This window comes from Leptinotarsa decemlineata, unplaced genomic scaffold, assembly GCF_025532065.1.
Source record: "Leptinotarsa decemlineata unplaced genomic scaffold, Ldec_3_MD MMD2_tig00000218_RagTag_RagTag, whole genome shotgun sequence".
Lineage (NCBI taxonomy): Eukaryota > Metazoa > Arthropoda > Insecta > Coleoptera > Chrysomelidae > Leptinotarsa > Leptinotarsa decemlineata.
Window position 1 is genome coordinate 783,432 of NW_027412545.1, and position 19,388 is coordinate 802,819.

Here is a 19,388-nt window from a genome sequence, read left to right on the forward strand (position 1 = left end):
ACCTCGAGGAAGTTTTATCTTCCTCTTGAAGATGATCACTTGGTGATCGAAACACGTGTCGAGGTGTAAAAATAACGATTTGGTGTTGGGAAAAAACTCCATTAATATTCATTACTACACCAAAGGTTCCAAACAGTATATCACAAATGAGATAATCTAATTCTATGAATCAGGAATACTGAGTTATATCAGGTTGATAAACTAATGAGAAATTATAGCCACTGTTTCACAATCAAACTTTATGTACAAATTTACAAATCAAGATGAGCAGCCCACACTGAAGAATACCTCCAAACATAAACAGCACTCATTTTCCTTCACTATAGAAAGATTTGGATTTAATCTCCAGTACTGTCAGTTCTGCAGCCTGAAAAAATTATTAGTCTGTAAAAAACAATTTCTTTATTCTGAAAAATAAGATATTTTATTTTATATTGAGCAAAGTTAAGAAATCTGGCACACGGTAGGTTAGATGATTAGGTCAGTGTTTCTCAAAGTGTGCGCCGCGGCGCCCTGGGGCGCCCTGGGACTATCTTCCGACAGTCCGTGTCTCTGCATATGATGATTCAAAGTGGCCTGTGAGAAGGCCTGTTAGATATTGTTGTTCATCCCTACTATAGTCCAACAACTGTTAGGTATCAAGCTTCGAAGGGTTAATAAACACCTTGGAGTGAGCCAATCCTGGAAGATTCTGCTGAAAGTCCATAAATCTTCTTGCTATCCAGGTGTTCAATCTTTGTTTGGCAAAGCCTAAAGCGATGCCAATGACAGGTTCTGGTCGATGAAGCTGCTTGCAGCACCCTTCTTTGTAAGGGAGTCAGCAGCCTCATCGCATTCCAGGCCAGTATGGCCAGGAATCCAGACCAGAGACAATATGTTGAGTCTTCCTATCGAGGAGAGTCAACTTGTATATGAGGTTGGATTCTTCCAATCTCTCCGCACACAATTCAATAGCATAAATTTCCGCTTGAAATACAGTCGCATAGGTTCCTAGGCAAGTTGATATCTCTGGCCTGGGTCTGCGACAGTAAGTTATATATAAAAATTAATGTAAAACTCTAAGACTATGGATAACGCTTTCACCTCTACCTGACATGTTTCAACTCATGAATCCTACATGGTAAATATTTTTTATTCATACCAAACTTATTTTCAAATAATATTAGAAATGTTCTCAAAAATATCACTTTATATATTCAAGTAACAGTTTATTGTGATCAAAGAGTGTAAACTTTCAAGACCGGAGGTAACTGGGTCAAAGCTATTTTCCAGGTTTGTTGGCTATGGTCTACAGATTTTTATGCCTGATGTTTCATCAACAACTGAAGTACACATTATCAAAGAAGAGAAGGAAACGAACTGAATGAAATGGACTGTCACCCGAGCAATTTCATATGAATCAGTCATTCGATGGCATGAGGACAACTAGAGAAATGTGTCTGTTGCCTCAACGATTTGTAGACGAAACCTCAGGTATAAAAACTGCAGACCACGGTCAACAATCCTGAAAAGTAGCTTAGATTTAGTTTATTGTGGAATTTTCAATAAATAAAGTGTATAAAACCGCCGATTTTTTTACATCGTTTGAACATTATGTAAGGTTTGTGTCATCTGAATTTTCAATTGTACTATTGAAATTATATAGGTGAGGAACAGAATAGAGCCAAGAATAGATCCTTGTGGGACTCCACAAGATATTTGTTTAAAGGTAGTTTACAATGTTTCATGGTACATTTCATTAGTTCGGACTTCCATTGTCTAATATGATATAAATTGATTTGAAATCCCTGAAAGAATCTGTGAAAAAATTAAAACACACACAGCGAGGAGAAACCAGCAAATCAGAAATAGCAGAGCATATTTGGACTCATCAACATAACATCAACTGGGCTCAAGATGAAATCATACACAAGGAGGAACACTGGTTAAGGAGAAAATTCAAAGAAGCTGCATATATGATGTCCAACAACGCATTTACCCAAGCTAGCGTAAGGATACGCAACATATGGAAACCTCTAACCAACTCCCGCCTAACGGTTAGTTTCCGCTAAAACCAATGAAGCGGGGAGAGGGAAGAGGGGATAGGTGAAAGCACTCGAATGACCTATAAATGGTCAGATCTCTGAGGAATAAGCCCAGTTATCACCCGAAGACGATCACGGATACTAACAATCGAAACTCCGTGAAGTAACTTGGTTTGGAATCTTTTAATTTTCATTTCTTGTTAATATTTATTTAATTTTCATTTAGGGTTAATAGTTCAAATTCATTTGATTTTTTAGTTGTTGGTTGTATTTTATTTCATTGTAATTTCAGTTTTTTTTTCTTTATATAATAATTATTTTTCAGCTAACCTTTTTCATTTTTTGCAGATTCTTTCAAGGATTTCAAATCAATTTATATCTGTTTAAAATATGTTTAAAATCTATTTAAAATACGTTTTTCCGTTAATCAGCTGAGTTATATCATATTAGATAATGGAAGTCCGAAATAATGAAATGCTCCACATGATATTCTCTCAATAGTGCTGTTATATCAGCCAATGCCGTCATAATTAGTGCTGTTATATCAGCCAATGCCGTCATAATGCTTTATGTATTTTCTCTTCGATGAATAGGTGAAAATTATCTTCATTGTCACTTATAAGTAGACTTTAGATGTGAAAATTGTCACTTATAAGTAGACTTCAGATGTGAAAATTGACACCTGTGAACATCTTGTTAGGAAAGTTGAAAAAAATTTTTTTAAAATACATCAGTTCCTGAATCTTTTGGCAAAAATATATTTAAAGACTAACTGGTTGACTTTGGTTTAGACTTAACAAACTTGGTTTGGAATATTTTAATTTTCATTTCTTGTTAATAATTTTTTTATTTTCATCTCTTCTTAAAAGTTCAATTTTTTTTATTTTTTAGTTGTTGCTTGTATTTTATTTCATTGTAATTTCAGTTTTTTTTCTTTATATAATTGTTATTTTTCAGCTAACCTTTTCCTCTCAATAGTGCTGTTATATCAGCCAATACCATCATAATGCTTTATGTATTTTCTCTTTGATGAATAGGTGAAAATTATCTACATTGTCACTTATAAGTAGACTTCAGATGTGAAAATTGACCACCTGAGAACATCTTGTAGTTAGGAAAGTTGAAAAAAAATTTTGAAAATACATTAGTTCCTGAATCTTTTGGCAAAATATATTTAAAGACTAGCTAGTTGGCTTTGGTTCAGACTTAACATTATCATTTGATTTGGCCAATTTCACATACTACTTATCTCATTGACAAATTCTGTCAAGAAAGTATCGGGAATCGATAATTTGAAAAGCTCGCGTATTGTCAAATTATTATGAACGAATTTCTAGGCAAAAACTCAACAAAGCCCGTCGAAAAACCACCATATTCATCCGATATGGCTCCAACCGATTTATTTCAGTTGATAGATGACATAATAGAGAATTCGCAGCGAGTACTGAAGTCGATTCCAAAAAATACATTTAAAAATGTTTTGATAGTTGGGTTGTACGTTAGCTCAGGTGTATTATTTCGGAAGTGGCCTACTTTGAAAACGATACTAAATTTGAATGAAAACTAAATATTTTGCATTTCACTGACCAATTTTCAGTACTTTTTTGACATAGTAGTAAACAAATATATTGTATAATCAAAATAAGTCAAATTATCATCTCTATTATTACTTTACTAGATTAGATGGATATGTTTTATGTGATGTAGATGATCTGCATATAGACAGTGAAGAACTATTCATTACTATGATATTGAAATGAAAATATTTTTATCCTCGGTTAATGAATTCAGTTATTTTCTATTTCACTAAGAAAGAGTTGAGATTTGACTGTAAAATAATCAGGAAATAATGGAAAAAACTTATTTTATAACTTATGACAGTCCCAGGGGGAAAATGAAGCTCCCTCTATTTTGGAAAACATAAAAAATTGCTGTATTGAATACGTTTCAAGCAACACCTCTCCTACAACAGGTATCTTGGAAGGACAGATATATTTTATAAAATAGTGAAAACCGAACCATTATATCTACATACATTTCGAACTGTTTCAATGGAATCATATACCAAGGCCTCCAATGTTTCCCTGACGTTGGTATCCCAGAACAACTTCACAGAATTTTCTGGTAAATTCTTGCTCATCAACAAAATAAATAAACAGGTCCTTTCTCTCAATAAATGGCTGGAATGTCTGAGCAAATCTACAAAATTTATTTTGTTCCTTTCTGTATCTTTAGATTGAGTGAAGATCAGTATTTTTTCTACAATGTCACAATTTTCCGGAAGTTTTCGCAGTAACTGTGAAAGGATTGCTAATAAATCTGCAACTACTCTTACTTTACGCTTGCCTGAAAAAGTTAAAAGTAAGTCAATCATTTAATTCATGTTGAAAATTAATATTTCAATAGTAGCCACATCATTTTGTTTTCTATAGTTTGTCAGTTTGTTGTATCAAATGTAAAAATTGATGCGATTCCTGCATTTTTTGATTATTTAGACTATAGTGATGCTTGACCTAGTATTGCCACCTTCTATGAGTCAATATAAAACAGTAACTATTAACAGAAAATGTAACTATTGATTTGATTCTGAGAAAAACGATGATAAATTTTTAGTCATCTAAGATTCTATGAAATAAGAACTGTGTTTATAGAATAAACAAAGTCAATTTGAATGGCATAAAAACTAAATAGTTATCGAACGTCGGCAATTTGTCTGTATGGCATGGGCGGCGTGTTATGATTACAAAGTTTAATCATTATTTTTGTGGGATGTTTCTATGGTATTATCTAGTAAATTTATCAGACCCGGTATATTAGTCTTTTATTTAGCAGTTCGGATTGACTTTGTATAGCCTATACCTCTTGGTCTTGCTTGGTTTTTATATCTGGGTTTCAATTTCAAATATGTATGTGATTTCCAAAAATGTTGAATTTTTTTCATTTGTTCATAATAATAATAGGTCTTTATTACTTTAGAAATTGTAAATTGTTTTTTCCAAAAGGAAAAGGTGAAGTTCAGTTGAGTTTCTAAATAAATGGATCCACCTAACAAATCTTCCACTCAACTACTAAAAGAATATCTGAATTAATATACAATGTACTCAAAAATTCAAATACAAATAAAGCTGGAAGTCAAACAAATATCTGATTATAATGATCTACAAATTGAGAAGCCTGAAATGAGGAAGTGAGATGTCCGGAATGAGAGACTGGTAAGTATCGAGAAATATTTATACTCTGAAACACAGAGGATATCATTATACACGCGACATATGTGACACACAAGACACCTTTCAAAATATTCATATTTAAATGAAGGTGAAGTTGAAGCTCTCCTAAATCCAACGTTAAGATTATGGATGTATGTATGGAAAATACTTTTCCTATAAAGATATGAAATCAAAATCCTGCTATTGTATAGTAAAACATGTGCAGCAGTATTGTAAACTTCTTCAGTAAAAATATAAATAAACGTTATTAGTGAGTTTCAATTAATCTGTCAACAAGACTTCCACTGATCTATGATCTCCCATCCTTGTTTCAAAATAAGTTTGGACGTTTGTGATTTCTAGTTTCATTTACAGGATATCCAAACTGTAAATTTTTAGACTTCGTGAACAGTAAACCCAAAAATTGCTCCCAGACACCAGAACTGCAACATGCGCATTTTATGATCTTCTGCCGACCAAGTTGGCAGAAGTTGAAGTAGATTACTTCATCTACTAAAGAAGTCAATTTGGTTGGTGAAACATTCTTCGAGGAGAGTGTTGCAGTTGGAAAGTTTGGGAGCCGTGTTTGTTTTGGAATTATTCTACACCAGAGGTTTCAGTTCTATATTACACAAACATTAAACTCTTTCTTAGTATAATTCAACTTCTCTGTTGTAACATAAAGTTTATATTGAAATCAATATTATTCCTTCAGAAACTTACATGTTAAAGACAAAAGTATCCCCAGCAATGGATAAATGGACAAAACCACAATGGCATCACAAAACTGTAACAAGAAATCATCACTGGTATGAACCAGATGTGATACGAGTAGAAATATGTATTCTAGAGCTTGAACGTCTTCGTCGCATAACTCAGATAATCGCCTGTATGTTTCTGATTTTGGAAGTGGAGAGTCAATTGGGGATGATGAATCAGAAGATGTACTATCTTGGTTTTCATAGTGCTCTCGAACTAATAATTTTGTGGCATATACCAAGTTTGGTACCAATTTCACTTCCAGATATACCTACAATAAAAACTTGTAAACAACATAAATTTGTAATTTGGTTTTTTTGAGGAAATTGAAAAAAAAATTGACTAATTCGAAATCTCTATAAGAAACTGATTGAAATTGATTCAATAAAACTAATATCATATTTAAGTGAGAAAAACTAAAGCTGTCAATGAAAATTTAGCAAAAGAAGGCCACCAAGAACCCATACCTGTATAGCAAACTTAAGGATAGACACGCCTGAAGAAGCTTTTGTATGGCGAAACTTGTGTTCCGTTTGTGTAAAACTGTTTTGTGAAAATCTCACAATAAAGTATTTTTTGAATACGTCATGGATTTTCATCAAGTATCGACCGACTCGTAAAATGAAAATTCACGAATTAATTGGCTAAAAATTATTGATTGACTTGAAAAATTTAGGTTGAAAATGAGAAAAACCTTTTTTTGTTGTTCAAAAAGATTTTTTTTAATTTCCATAAAATAATTTTATAGACCCCAATAAGTACTGAGTACTACTAAAAGGATTATCATACATTTTTTCAGTTCAGGATATTTCAGGATTTATTCACGAAATATTAGGAAACTGAGCAATGAACTTTCTCAAAATGGAAACGTGGTCATAATATTCAGTTATAGCTTGGAAAATGGTATGAACTTGAGTTCATTAATACTACTATCCAGTCTATGTTCATTCGAATAATTCCAATGATAGATTTGAGGAAGTGTCAAGTTCGAAATTGAAAAAATTCTCAGTTGGTTTGGGTTTGGTCACAGTATTTACTTGCACAAAATTCGTTAGAGATGAAATTCAATTCAGTATTCATATGTACCTTTTTGATTTGCACCAAAGTGTCTTCTGAAACACCCTTCACCACAAAAGGAATAGATAATAATCTAGCCACAAAACTGAGGACTTTCGAATTAGCATTAGGATTTCTCAATGGTGAAACCAAAACATTTGTCTGACCAATCTGCGTTAGTGATACCATTTCCCCAGCGATAACTTCTTGTAGGGAGCGTTGTAAAAATAGTATCCATTCCTCGGTTTCAATAGGTTGGTTGTCTTCAATGAAACTGAATGTATTTTTGGCAGCTAAAAACCACATTGCTGTTTTGAAGAAATATGGAACATCAGAATTATTTCTTACAAATTTTGTTGGAATCCTGGCTCACATTTTCATTGGCTTCAATATTTTTCTTGGGGGAAACGTGATTTAGGCCATGATTTTGAATAATGCGTTCAGGTCCTGGTGTTCTTTGAGGGATACTGTTTTCCTTATGATCAAAGGTAGTAGAAGACTTTTGACTTGACTCTTCTTTTGAGGGAAAAATTGAGTTTTGTTTAGAATTATTATTTTTCAGGTCCTGACTATTTGACTTCTTGATGTTTTCTCCCGTAGAAGAGTTTTGAGATGTTTTATTGGCCTTAGAATTACTAGACTTATTCTGAGTAGTTCCCGAACATTGTTCTTGGGTAGGGGTTTTTGAACATGGTAATCTAAAAAAAATATATAATGTTATACACACTAGTACTACACAGTAGAATGAATATTTATTGAGATATGGAGTTACAAAAACCCATGACATTAAAACGTTCAAATACATTGAAAAAAAGATTGCAAAAAAAATATATTTTTTCTCAAGAATTCTCTTTTAATTTGAACAAAGTGCAACAAATACAAAAACTACAAAATCGAGGAATGAGAATAATTTTAAAATGTAATGGGTATACACCAATTTCTACCATGCTACCTGCTCTACAATGGCTCTCAGTATCCAAAAGATTATTCTATTATTCCATGGTTTTCATTTATAAAATATTAAATAAAATGACCCCACCATACTTGCTATCATTAATAACTTTCAATAAGGACATTCATCACCATTCTACTAGGCACAACAGCCACATTCATATAAATAGAACAAATACAAGAAATAGTATGAGCAGTTTATTTTTTAAAGGTTTTGTCCAATTCAATGATTTACCTGATTCAATTAAATCTATTCTATCATTAAAGATTTTCAAGAGTGAACTGTTAAAATATATTCATGATGGAAATTGAAAAATTTCTTTTTGTTCAGTTAAAATTATGTACGTATATAAAATTGTATTATTTATATAAATTTTGTTGATTATATTATATTTTAAGTTAGCTAACTATATTGGGGAATCCTAATTCAATAAATCAATTAAAAAAATTCAAAAAGAAACGGGCATCACGACATATATGTAAAGTATCTCCCAAACATTCATGCAGGCTGGTTTTCCTCTCAGAGAATTCCCACTCTACCTTCTTTACTAGAAAGCGTGTGTTTAGTCTTTAAAAATCTCGAAAACTTAGATAATCACCAGTTATATCACAGAACACATATGACATATAATCGCAATCTACCTCTACTGATACCTTCCTCGACACTGACCAGAAAACCAATCATATACGAAGGCATTAAAATATATAGCCACCTACCCTTACACCTAATGACTATTAACTCTTTCCAAAAAATTCGAAAGTCTATTATGGAAGCACTACTTGATAGAGCTTACTATAGTTTGAAGGGGAGTACCTTTCTGAGATCTGCTAGAGTATTTCTGTACTGTTTCGTTCATTTATATGACTCGACTTTATAGATTGAGTCAAACTTATTTATTTTACACCAAAAAGAATAAATTACAGAGAAAATATTGAAGTCATTAGAGGTAAATATTGTTTCTGTACAAATGGAAAAAAAAAATTGTTTATCATTGCTTTGTATAGAGCACCCGGTAGTGATGAGATATTGTTCATTCAACAACTGTACAGATTATTATTAAATATTTATGAAAACGAATCATACTATTTCTTCTGTGGGGATATAAACATTAATGTACTGTCTAATAATAGTTCCGCTAGGCAAGTGAACAATATGTTCAATGAATTCAATGTAATCAAACAACCGACACGAATACAGGGTATATCAAGGACTTTATTAGATGTTATGTTCACAGATGCACAAACAGTGGAAGTAATAGTGGGGGATTCTTATATGTCTGAACATACGAACAGGTATGTATCATCAAAATTGATACTCCTGAACTGCACATAACAGATAATATAATATATAAAAGACATATTAATGAAACTAACACTCAATCATTTATTGCTCTCTTAAAGAGGGAGCAGTGGAAGGATATGGAAAAGATTCCAGGCTTCAATAACAAATTCCATACATTCTATGATACTTTCATGTTTCATTTCAACAATTCATTTCCTTACAAAAAAATTAAACCCAAACATAAAAAGAAACCATGGTATACCAAAGAACTACGCGATTTACACAATACTGTCTGTGAAATGTCTAGATTAACTAAATCCACTGATAATGGTACTATCAAAAATAGATATGAGTTTGAAAAACATATACAAAAATGTAAAAATTAGTACAAATACCTACAATAATAACAGGTTAGCTAACAGCACAAATATAATGAAGGAAAGCTGGAAAATAGTTGAAGAAATGAAGCAGGGAAGTAGGAAAGAAAGTATGACCGTTTCTGATACTATAAACTATAAAGCACAGGAAATATCAGGTATATCATGTATAGTGAATGCATTTAATGAGTACTTTGTAGATGTTCCATGCGATAAGCCAAACTATAACAATATCAAACTCCCTCCTCGTGAGTTAAAATCTTTTTTTTTCACCTCAGTTACAACCACTGAAGTTGAATCAATATTCAAAAGATTATTGCTGAAGCCATGTCCTGGCATTAATGAAATATGTGGAGGAGTACTAAGTGCAGCTGCCCACGTTCTATGTGAGCCCTTAAGTTATCTCATCAATGAGTCCTTCATATGTGGGGAATATCCCAATATACTGAACGGTCGAAATCAATACCCATATATAAAAACAAAGGAGAGAAAAACGATTTAAAAAACTATAGAAATATCAGTCCACAAAGTCAGCTTGCTAAAGTCTTTGACATATGTTGCAACAGCAGAATGATTAATTTTCTTGAATCAAATAATATACTACTGAAATTTCAGCATGGATTTAGAAGAAATAAATCTACTATCACTGCCCTAAATGAACTTACGTCCTTTGTTTATGACACGTTGAATAGAAAGGAAACCCCACTTGCGCTCTACTTTGACCGAAGTCGGGCATTTGATACAGTAGACCATGTGCTACTGCTTGATAAATTAGAATATCAGGGTGTGAGAGGAATAGGCAATGACTGGCTGAGATCATATTTGCATGGGGGAAGCCAGTGTATTGTGCTAAATAATTGTATATCTTATATACAATATGTTACGCAGGGAGTACCTCAGGGTTCCGTACTTGGACCACTCTTATTCATAATATTCATGAACGACCTAACTTACTTAGAAAAACAATCAGATTTAGTAATTGTGTTTGCAGATGACACAAATTTCTGCTTAAAAAACCAAACAGCTCAAGAATGTTGTGCGAGAGCAAACATAAGCGCCCAAGCATTTTACAATTACTGTCAAAACAATGGATTATCTGTTAATATTAATAAAACATTTTTTATGACATTTTTACCCAAAAATCTTAGTTACGATCCTAATTTAACTATAAAAATGAATCGACAAATAATTCAACAAATTCAATCAATAAAATTTTTAGGAGTCACAATAGACCATAAATTAACTTGGGAAGGACACATTAATAAACTGGTAGCTAAATTGAGCTCTGTTTGTTTCTTATTAAAGCAGTTAAGAAATACAGTTAGCTACGATATTTTAAAAATGGTATATTTCGCCCATGTACAGAGTGCTTTATCATACGATCTTGTCTTTTGGGGATCATCAAGGTATGCAAATGATGCATTCATTATACAAAAAAAATTTCTAAGAAGTATGATGGGAGTTTCGCCTCTGACATCATGTAAAGAATTGTTTAAAAGGTCTGGAATCTTAACCCTGCCTTGTCTCTATATATTCAAACTTATCATAGATTTTAAACAACAAAATATCCCTAAGAATAAAAATAATCACCACCATGAAACAAGAAATAAGAACAAAATATATCAACCATTCTCAAGGATGACTCTTGGACAAAAATCACATAGATATCAACAAATAAAATGTTATAATAAATATTTGGAATTATGTTCTGGCCAAAATAACTTGAATAAATATAAAAGTAAACTATATGAATTTCTTGTTGATCAGGCATTTTATTCCCTGGAAGAATATTTTTCAATATGATAATTTTAATGTGAATCTTATACATTTAATGAATGAATTCTTTTTAATCTTTGTTTTATTATATAATTACTTTAATATTAAGATTTTAAACTAGTATGTAAATCCATATTTGACTAGTCTGATAAGCATTTTATGTGTTCAACTGCAAAGATCTGTAGATTGCTTTAATGATGAATAAAGATACTACTACTACTACTACTACTACTACTACTACTACTACTACTACTACTACTATTTTTGTTTGACACAAACTGACTTTAATTATTAAGTGATATTGTTTAACTCAAATGTATTTTTTACGACTTATATTTTTTTTAATTTACAAACTGACTTTGTAAGTTGAATGAAATTTTGTCAACAAGATATGAGAATAAAGTATAAATTCTCTCTCTCATTCTCTCACACATTTACATGCAATCACATTGAGAATGCAACGCATGGGAATGCAGTCATCATTGGCTTGGGAATATTATGAACACTTTTCATCCAACTCAGCCTACTATTAACAGATTCAGTTAAAAAGGTCCAGCCCAGTTATACCAATTACTTGGTAACAGACTCATAATGCTTATACATGTTCGTTATATTTGAGTTATATCAGTTTATCTATCTGCTCCTTCATAGAGCATAGAGATAGAAAAGCTACACTAGTAGTTGCATAAGCTGACCGTTGATATTTTTTGGTCGCTTCTTTATCAGTGCGACCATCTATTTATCAAAAATGCTGACTGAATACCTACAAAAAAAAACTAGATTGCATCAATACTGCAACGTAATACTACAAGAAGCTGGTGGGAGCTATAGGAAAGATTCAGGAAAATTAGATCTCAGTACAATAATCTCAGATAGTTACAGATCTAAAATACGTTCTGTAGCAATCTCACAAACACAAAAATGTCAAATGTGAACGGCACCTTCAAGAATTACTTCCACTGAGTACCTTGTGAATGTGAAAAATTTCACATTAGTGAAACTAAGAGGCCACCAAATGTCTGGATTGGTGATTATAAAAAAAAACACTCAACAGCACTCACCAATAAAACAAAAAGTTGTTCGAAGCTGAGGTAATCCATAAGAAGAAACACTGTTTCGAAAGGAGCAACCAAAAAAAGTCTTCCAGAGACTCGTGCAAGGGGTGCTGCATCATGCATATTTCAATTTGATACTTCGTTTTTTACAAAAATATTTTCTATGACATATATTTTTTTTGTACTTAACAATTAAATGGTAATTTGAAATCGATTGAAGATACAAATTTTCCAGATATGTCAAAGAGTAATAATTCAGAAAACGGATAAATGGATGATGATTTTTATTTTTATTAGAAACTCACTTGATGTGTTTGTTTTTGATGCTATCCTTCATTTGCTGTTCTTTAGCCTGGAGAGTATTCGGAGATAAGGGTCTGGTAAGGGGGGCATCAGTAGAATTTTTAGATATTATTATGTGGCCTTTAACAAATGGGTGACTTAAAATTTCATCCCAAGTCAGTCTTTTTAAAGGATTCTTCTGTAATAGGCCCTGCAAAAAATCAAAAGAAAGTCGTAACTCAAAATTGGGAGCAAAATTCAGAAATTCATAAAGAAAATTGAGTGAAAAACAAATTGTTTTGTATTAGAAATCAGGTTAAACGTATTGACCTACTATGAAGAAACTGCTGATAATTATTATTAGTTAATTGATATTTGTTTTTTTTTTGGTGTTCTATATTATTATTCAATTGTTTATTTTTTCACTATTTATGTGTTCTTTGTATAATGGCAAGTCCGTAAATAAATAAATAAATATAAATTGACACCATGTAAAGAGTGAAGTAAATATGTACTACTATTTTAATAATAAACAAAGTGTTTTGAAAGCTCAACTAGATAAGTGTTAGTGAGCAGGAGATTCAGACACCATGTAAAGAGTGAAGTAAATATGTACTACTATTTTAATAATAAACAAATTGATTTGAAAGCTCAACTAGATTAGTGTTAGTGAGCAGGAGATTTAGATTTTGGTTACCAGCTGAGGTAAATTTTCTTTTTTTTTACCCCTATGGCATTGAGAAGTGGACTGAAATTATCTCGTAAATATCAGTCTGCTTGCGTTTTTACTCATTCATTATCACATCATCTTTTTCACTGTCATAGTTTTCACAAAATGTCAGGCATTTAACAGTTTATTATTTTATATTTTCAATAAGTTAGGATCAGTTAATAAAACTGAACAATTTATTATTATCATTTGTGTCACATTTTGATATTATAATCATAATCATCATACATACATCATCATAATCATAATTTCACTACAATTTCTTTGGACACTTGCTTTCAAAGATTTTAGTGAGATTATTTTGTGATTATGTGTGCTCTTGTCTATCGCTACTAAAAGTCCTTATACAATTTACACTTACCTTCAGGAAGGACATACAGTTTTCAGAAGAAAAAGTAGGCCACTTTATTTCCTCATATCGAATAAGACGTATCAACTGCAATAAGGACTTGGTGCAGAATGGCGGTGATCCCATCAAGAGTTCATACATTATACAACCTAATGACCACAAGTCTGCATTATAGTCATAAGGTTTCTCATCAATTAGTTCTGGTGCCATATACAGGGGAGTTCCTAGAAACATCAATTTTTACTAAGAAGGTAAATGTAGTAAAACCGAGAATAATAATGTTGAGGAACACAATACCAATATATCTTGGCACAACAAGGAAGTTCATCGTCCAGATACGATGTCTATCGGACATCAGAATTAAGCCACACACACACAATTAAGTCAGCCGAATAACTTATTTTGATTTTTTGTACTTCTCATAAGCAAAAGTAATTCTTCTCAGAAATTTGGAACAATAATTCAAATTATAAAGTTAACACGACAGAAACATAATTCTTTAAATAACTCAAATTAAAACTTCTTAACGTGACAATGCCTGATGAGGAGGGCCAGCATGGCAAAATCGAAAACCACAAGAAACACAAGGTAGGTGAGAAGTTCCAATGTGAGTGTATCTACTCATCCTCTATTGCATCCCACGAGAGTTTGTTGTGACTCACACCTATTCAACCTCGACCAAATAAATTCAGTATCATATTAAAGGTGAAAACTTTATTTGGTGAGTGATTTCTCAGGCGAGCTAGTAAGAGCTTGACTGCCAAATGATGAAAACTCAGACTGGTCTGCGGTGAGGCAAGCTCAGAAGAAAAATCATCTAAATCCCAATTGGTGGGGACCTGATAAGTCTGCAAGTAACTTCGTCAGATAGGTAAGCAACACAAATGTGTCGAAGTTCTTGCTCTTAATCTGATGTTTAAGGGAAGACAGTTGGGTTGTTTAGTCGATGTCTATCTCTTGTGTTGTGTTCATAGTCAATGAAACGTCCCACAAGTAGCTAGAGAAAGGAGGTCTATCACCACACAGCCCAACATTACCTCGACAAAGCTTTCTATTGTGAGAGAACGCCTGGTATCTCAAAGGTTGCATTAGAAATACTGAGTGGGGTCAGATTCATACATCCTTTCAACACAGATACACATACTTTGAGATGAGGCGTTACTCGAAAGGGTCCTTACTTCCACGGATGATACCTCACAAGGTAGGGGTATTCTAACGTCCACCACTGCAAGACGAAGAGATATGATGTCATTAAAATTACAAAAAGTTGCCCATTTTATAGCTCATCTGGATGATGTTTTAGTTTTCTAGTTAAAAAAGTTGACGCAAAAAACACTAACTTATACTGGGTAATTTTTATTTGTGTCCACATAAAAAATTAAAATTTGTGATGGTTGCTCAATGAAGAATGAATGGATTAATAATCTGAAGAAGCAGTATTTTACAGCTGGAAAAGTGGAAATGAGAAAGTGTTTTTTTTTATCATCATCGTTCTCTTTACTTAATTTTTATCAAGTTTTTAGCTAGCGGTACTTTTCCAAACTACTGGAAACTGAGTTATACCACACCTATCTAAACGTAAGGTAGCCATTATAAACACACATCAGCATTGAAAAATATGAGGTTTTCTAAAATGTCTGATCACCCATTTGAACTTTTTTCTAACTCGTTAATTCAAGAGCAACCTAGCTAAACCTCCTAAATCATATAGATTACCTGTGTGATGGTTTGGAGTCTGGTGATGAGGTAAATTCCATCTATACTAATTTATCCAAGTCTGAACTAAGAATTTTATTTCAACCATACTTTGAACTCGAAAATTTGTGAGAAATATTTTTAAGAAAATGTACCGTCTTTCTGGACCTTCATAGAGCACAGAAACGTTGATAAATTAAATAATTGAATAAAATCACGTCATTAAACACTTATATTTATCAATTTCTTACTCGTTATTTAAAAAAATATGATCTTGATGTTTGATTCACAGAAACTCACCTTTAATTGAAGTTAAAACATGTGTCCCTGTACTCATGTTCCTTGCAAATCCAAAATCACAAAGTTTCGCCCGATTGTTAGTGTCTAATAGTATATTTGGGGGTTTCAGATCCCTGAAAAAAAATTTCTTATATACTGACTCATGTTAAAATTTTCATTATATTGTTACTGATGAAAATTCAGCATAATTTTAAAAATACTTTTATGAGTTTTATTTCTACATTAATATAAAAAGTATAGGAAAATTGAAATTGAAGAAATATCAACTACATTTACCTTGTCAGCGTTGATCTTTTAAGGTGAGAAGATGTGTAGATCATAAAAACATGGAAAACTCTATCCAAAGTAATAAATGAAATAGTAGCGGTTTAATTTTCATTCACATAAATGTTAATCCCAAACTGAATCTAAGATTTCCATTGAAAAAAACTCAAATTCAACAGCATTCCAAAACTTCGGGCCTACTTTTAAATTACAAGTTATTCATCTAATTGAAATTTTAGGATTCTAAGTGACCATGCCATTTTTGCATTCATGGTTATGCTAATCTATAACATGTTTTCATTTCAAATATGTTTCCCTCATAGAGGGGACATCTTTGGAGACTTCATTTAACATTATCAATTGGTTTTTCAATATTGTGTTGAATTCACTGTAATTTATTCTTGATTTCTCAAATTTTTCTGTGATGGGAAAAACTGATTCATAGCTATTAATAATAATGTTTCACAAAATGTAACACATTACATCAGTGGGAAATAAAGGTTTTGGTTTTCTACTTTTTCATCTTTATACAAAAAAATGTGGGAATCTTCTAAAGAAAGGAAGCTATCAATTTAAAAAAAGATACCTCTATACAAAGATGTGTAGATCATGCAAAGGATTAAGTTTACAAATCAATATTTCTAGTGTCCTCAAAATATGAATGAGATCAAATTCGTTTGTTTCCATTAGTAATTATTTTTTATATAGTTGCATTCCATAGTTGGCAGTAGCAGTTGTTATCCTAGTAAAATCTTTTATCTGCTGGTATAGACAATAAGTCAGGTTCAATAGATATTTATCATTTTCTATTGTTGAAATACCACAGAATTACAATTTCCTTGTTTGGGGATATTTTATCTATGAATAATTCAATTTTTTTTCCAAAAAACTGAGTTGATCACTATTGAGTGATCCACACAGATGAGCTAGAGTCAACTTTTTCTTGATAAAATTCAAGAACACATTAATTTCAGTGGTTCAAATTCCAAACCTTTCTTAAAATAAATGGCAATAAATATTTACTTCTGGTAAAATGTCCATATTTGACAAAAACAAAGAACATCAAAATTATTTTCAAAAAAAAGGCTTGTAACTATCGAACAAGAATAGCCTTGTTATTGATTCATTTTAAATTGAATATATTACCCTACTATGAAGAAACTGTTGATTATTATCAATAATTAGGTAATTGATATTCACTTATGTACTTTTGCTATTCCGGTTTAATGTCCAATTGTCTTTTTTTCTATCATACCATCAATGTTATAAAATGTAATTATAAAATGGCAGGTACAATAAATAGTAACTCAGCCATTACTTGATGAAGATCCAGAGTAATTTCACAAACTACATCCAACGATTTGTCAAGTTTGTGAAGATCAAATCGTTAGGTGTAGTTTGTGTGAAATAAGTACAAAAAATTGATTTCAATACACGATTTACATGAATGTTAAGGAAACAAAATGTTGATACATTTGTAGTTTACAAATCAATATTTCTAAGAATCTCCCCAAAAATATGAATGGGATCAAACTGAGTCTTGTTTTCATTAATAACTATTTCTGATATAAGATGGTGTCTTCATAATAAAATATCACCTTTCTCCATGTTATATTTAGGAAGGTAGTATGTTGGTGACCTCACACAACTACAATACTCCATAAGTTATCTTACTAATGCACACTATCTTTATGGAATTATTGTGGATGAAGTCTTTATAGCCCTGCATATAAAACCCAATATTTTAATTACTTTACTAGATATCTCTCTGTGAATTTGATTTCCTTACCTATGTAAAATTCTGTTAGAATGTAAGTAATACAAAGCGGACACAAGATCCCAAACAATTTTTTGAACTCGATCCTCAGTCAGAAAACCTGTTTTTGCAAACTCAGTAGATAGGGTCTTTTGAGCAAACTCAGTAATCACTACAATCTGAAAAATATGTTTGTAAAATGAAAGTCTTCTCAAATAATTTATGAAGTTCAAGTTGACATTTACCTCATTTTCAGTCTCAAATGAATCCAACATCCTGATAACATTTGGATGATGCAGATGCCTTTGAATTTCACATTCTCTTCGGAATCCCTTCAGTTCTTTGGCAGATCTCCCTCTCTAAAATCAAGACCCTTGTAAAAATAAATACTGAGTTAGGATTATAAATACCTCACCTTACTTATTACTTTCAGTGCAACAAACGTGTCATCTGATAACTGTTTTGCCTTATAAACCCTTCCAAATGAACCTTCTCCCAAAGTTCTGATAACTTCATACTTATCCATTATTTTATTTATATAATGACTGTTTTGCAATTAATACTTGAATGGAGGCTGGTTCATAAGTAGGTATACTTACAGACATAAGTCTCAATAATTTGAAAAAAAATCTGTAACCATGGAGTCCAGCAATAAATGACTACTGTGCAGCAATTGATCAAGTCAAAAAGAATTTTATTTTTATATAATCTCTCAAATTTTATTTCATTTCATTAATTTTTTCTTTGAAAAACACTTCTTTGGAGATCCCATAAAGAAGTCATTTTTTACTGTATTACTGTATATTTTTGTTTTACAACCAAATAATACAGGTAACTGGTGTCTTGGTGTACTGTTTGTTTACAACTACAACCTACAACTGTCAAGGTCTTCTTCCTCATCATCTTGTTTTTGATTCCAGCTTCCAAGTTGACGTATTATGACTCAACGATTATGGACATACAGGATTGCTTACTTACATATATCGCCACGTTAAACAAGCGATGAGCAGATGTGACGTAACACTGGTGATACTTTTAGTAGCTGCCATAAGACTGTGTGTTATTTTAACATTTTTTGAGGATTATTTTCGGACAGTAATACATTGTTTTTGTTTATTTTGGTTGAATTTTTATTTAACTATACCAATTAGGTTTCTGAAACATTGAGTTTGTTATTGTGAAAGTCGTATTTTTTGTGCTTTTGGACATTTTTTAAACTGGTGTAACGAGTAGACGCCGTATAAGATTCTGTTATTTTCTTTCGTTTTGAGGTTTGTTTTTTGCCATTGTGGAACTTTTTTGTTTTTTGAACATTTTCAAATTAAGTTAAGGTAAAAATTGGAAATATTCACATTTTTGTAAATCTGTTTAAAAAAAATCTGTTTTTCCGTTAATCAGTTGTCGCCCCCATACGAACGACAACTTTCAGAAGTTGAGAAACTTGTGCGAGCTAAGGACTAACGAGATCTTACCTTTCAACGTGTGATTCCTAATAGCAATAATTGTCTAACCATTGAATAACC

At 31.9% G+C, this 19,388-nt stretch overlaps 1 protein-coding gene across 1 annotated transcript; it reads right to left on the reverse strand.

Annotated features, from left to right (window-relative positions):
- Positions 1 to 224: 224 nt before the first annotated feature.
- fu (STKc_STK36 domain-containing protein fused) lies at positions 225 to 18,756 on the reverse strand. The gene is made up of 11 exons (XM_023166178.2): positions 18,281 to 18,756; positions 18,111 to 18,224; positions 17,899 to 18,044; positions 15,846 to 15,958; positions 13,863 to 14,074; positions 12,795 to 12,982; positions 7,397 to 7,746; positions 7,079 to 7,341; positions 5,957 to 6,263; positions 4,060 to 4,370; positions 225 to 367 (listed from the first exon to the last, which is right to left on the reverse strand). Exons 1-11 carry the CDS (start codon positions 18,389 to 18,391, stop codon positions 308 to 310), a joined length of 2,175 nt encoding a protein of 724 aa, XP_023021946.2. The 5' UTR covers positions 18,392 to 18,756; the 3' UTR covers positions 225 to 307.
- Between the last annotated feature and the right edge of the window lie 632 nt (positions 18,757 to 19,388).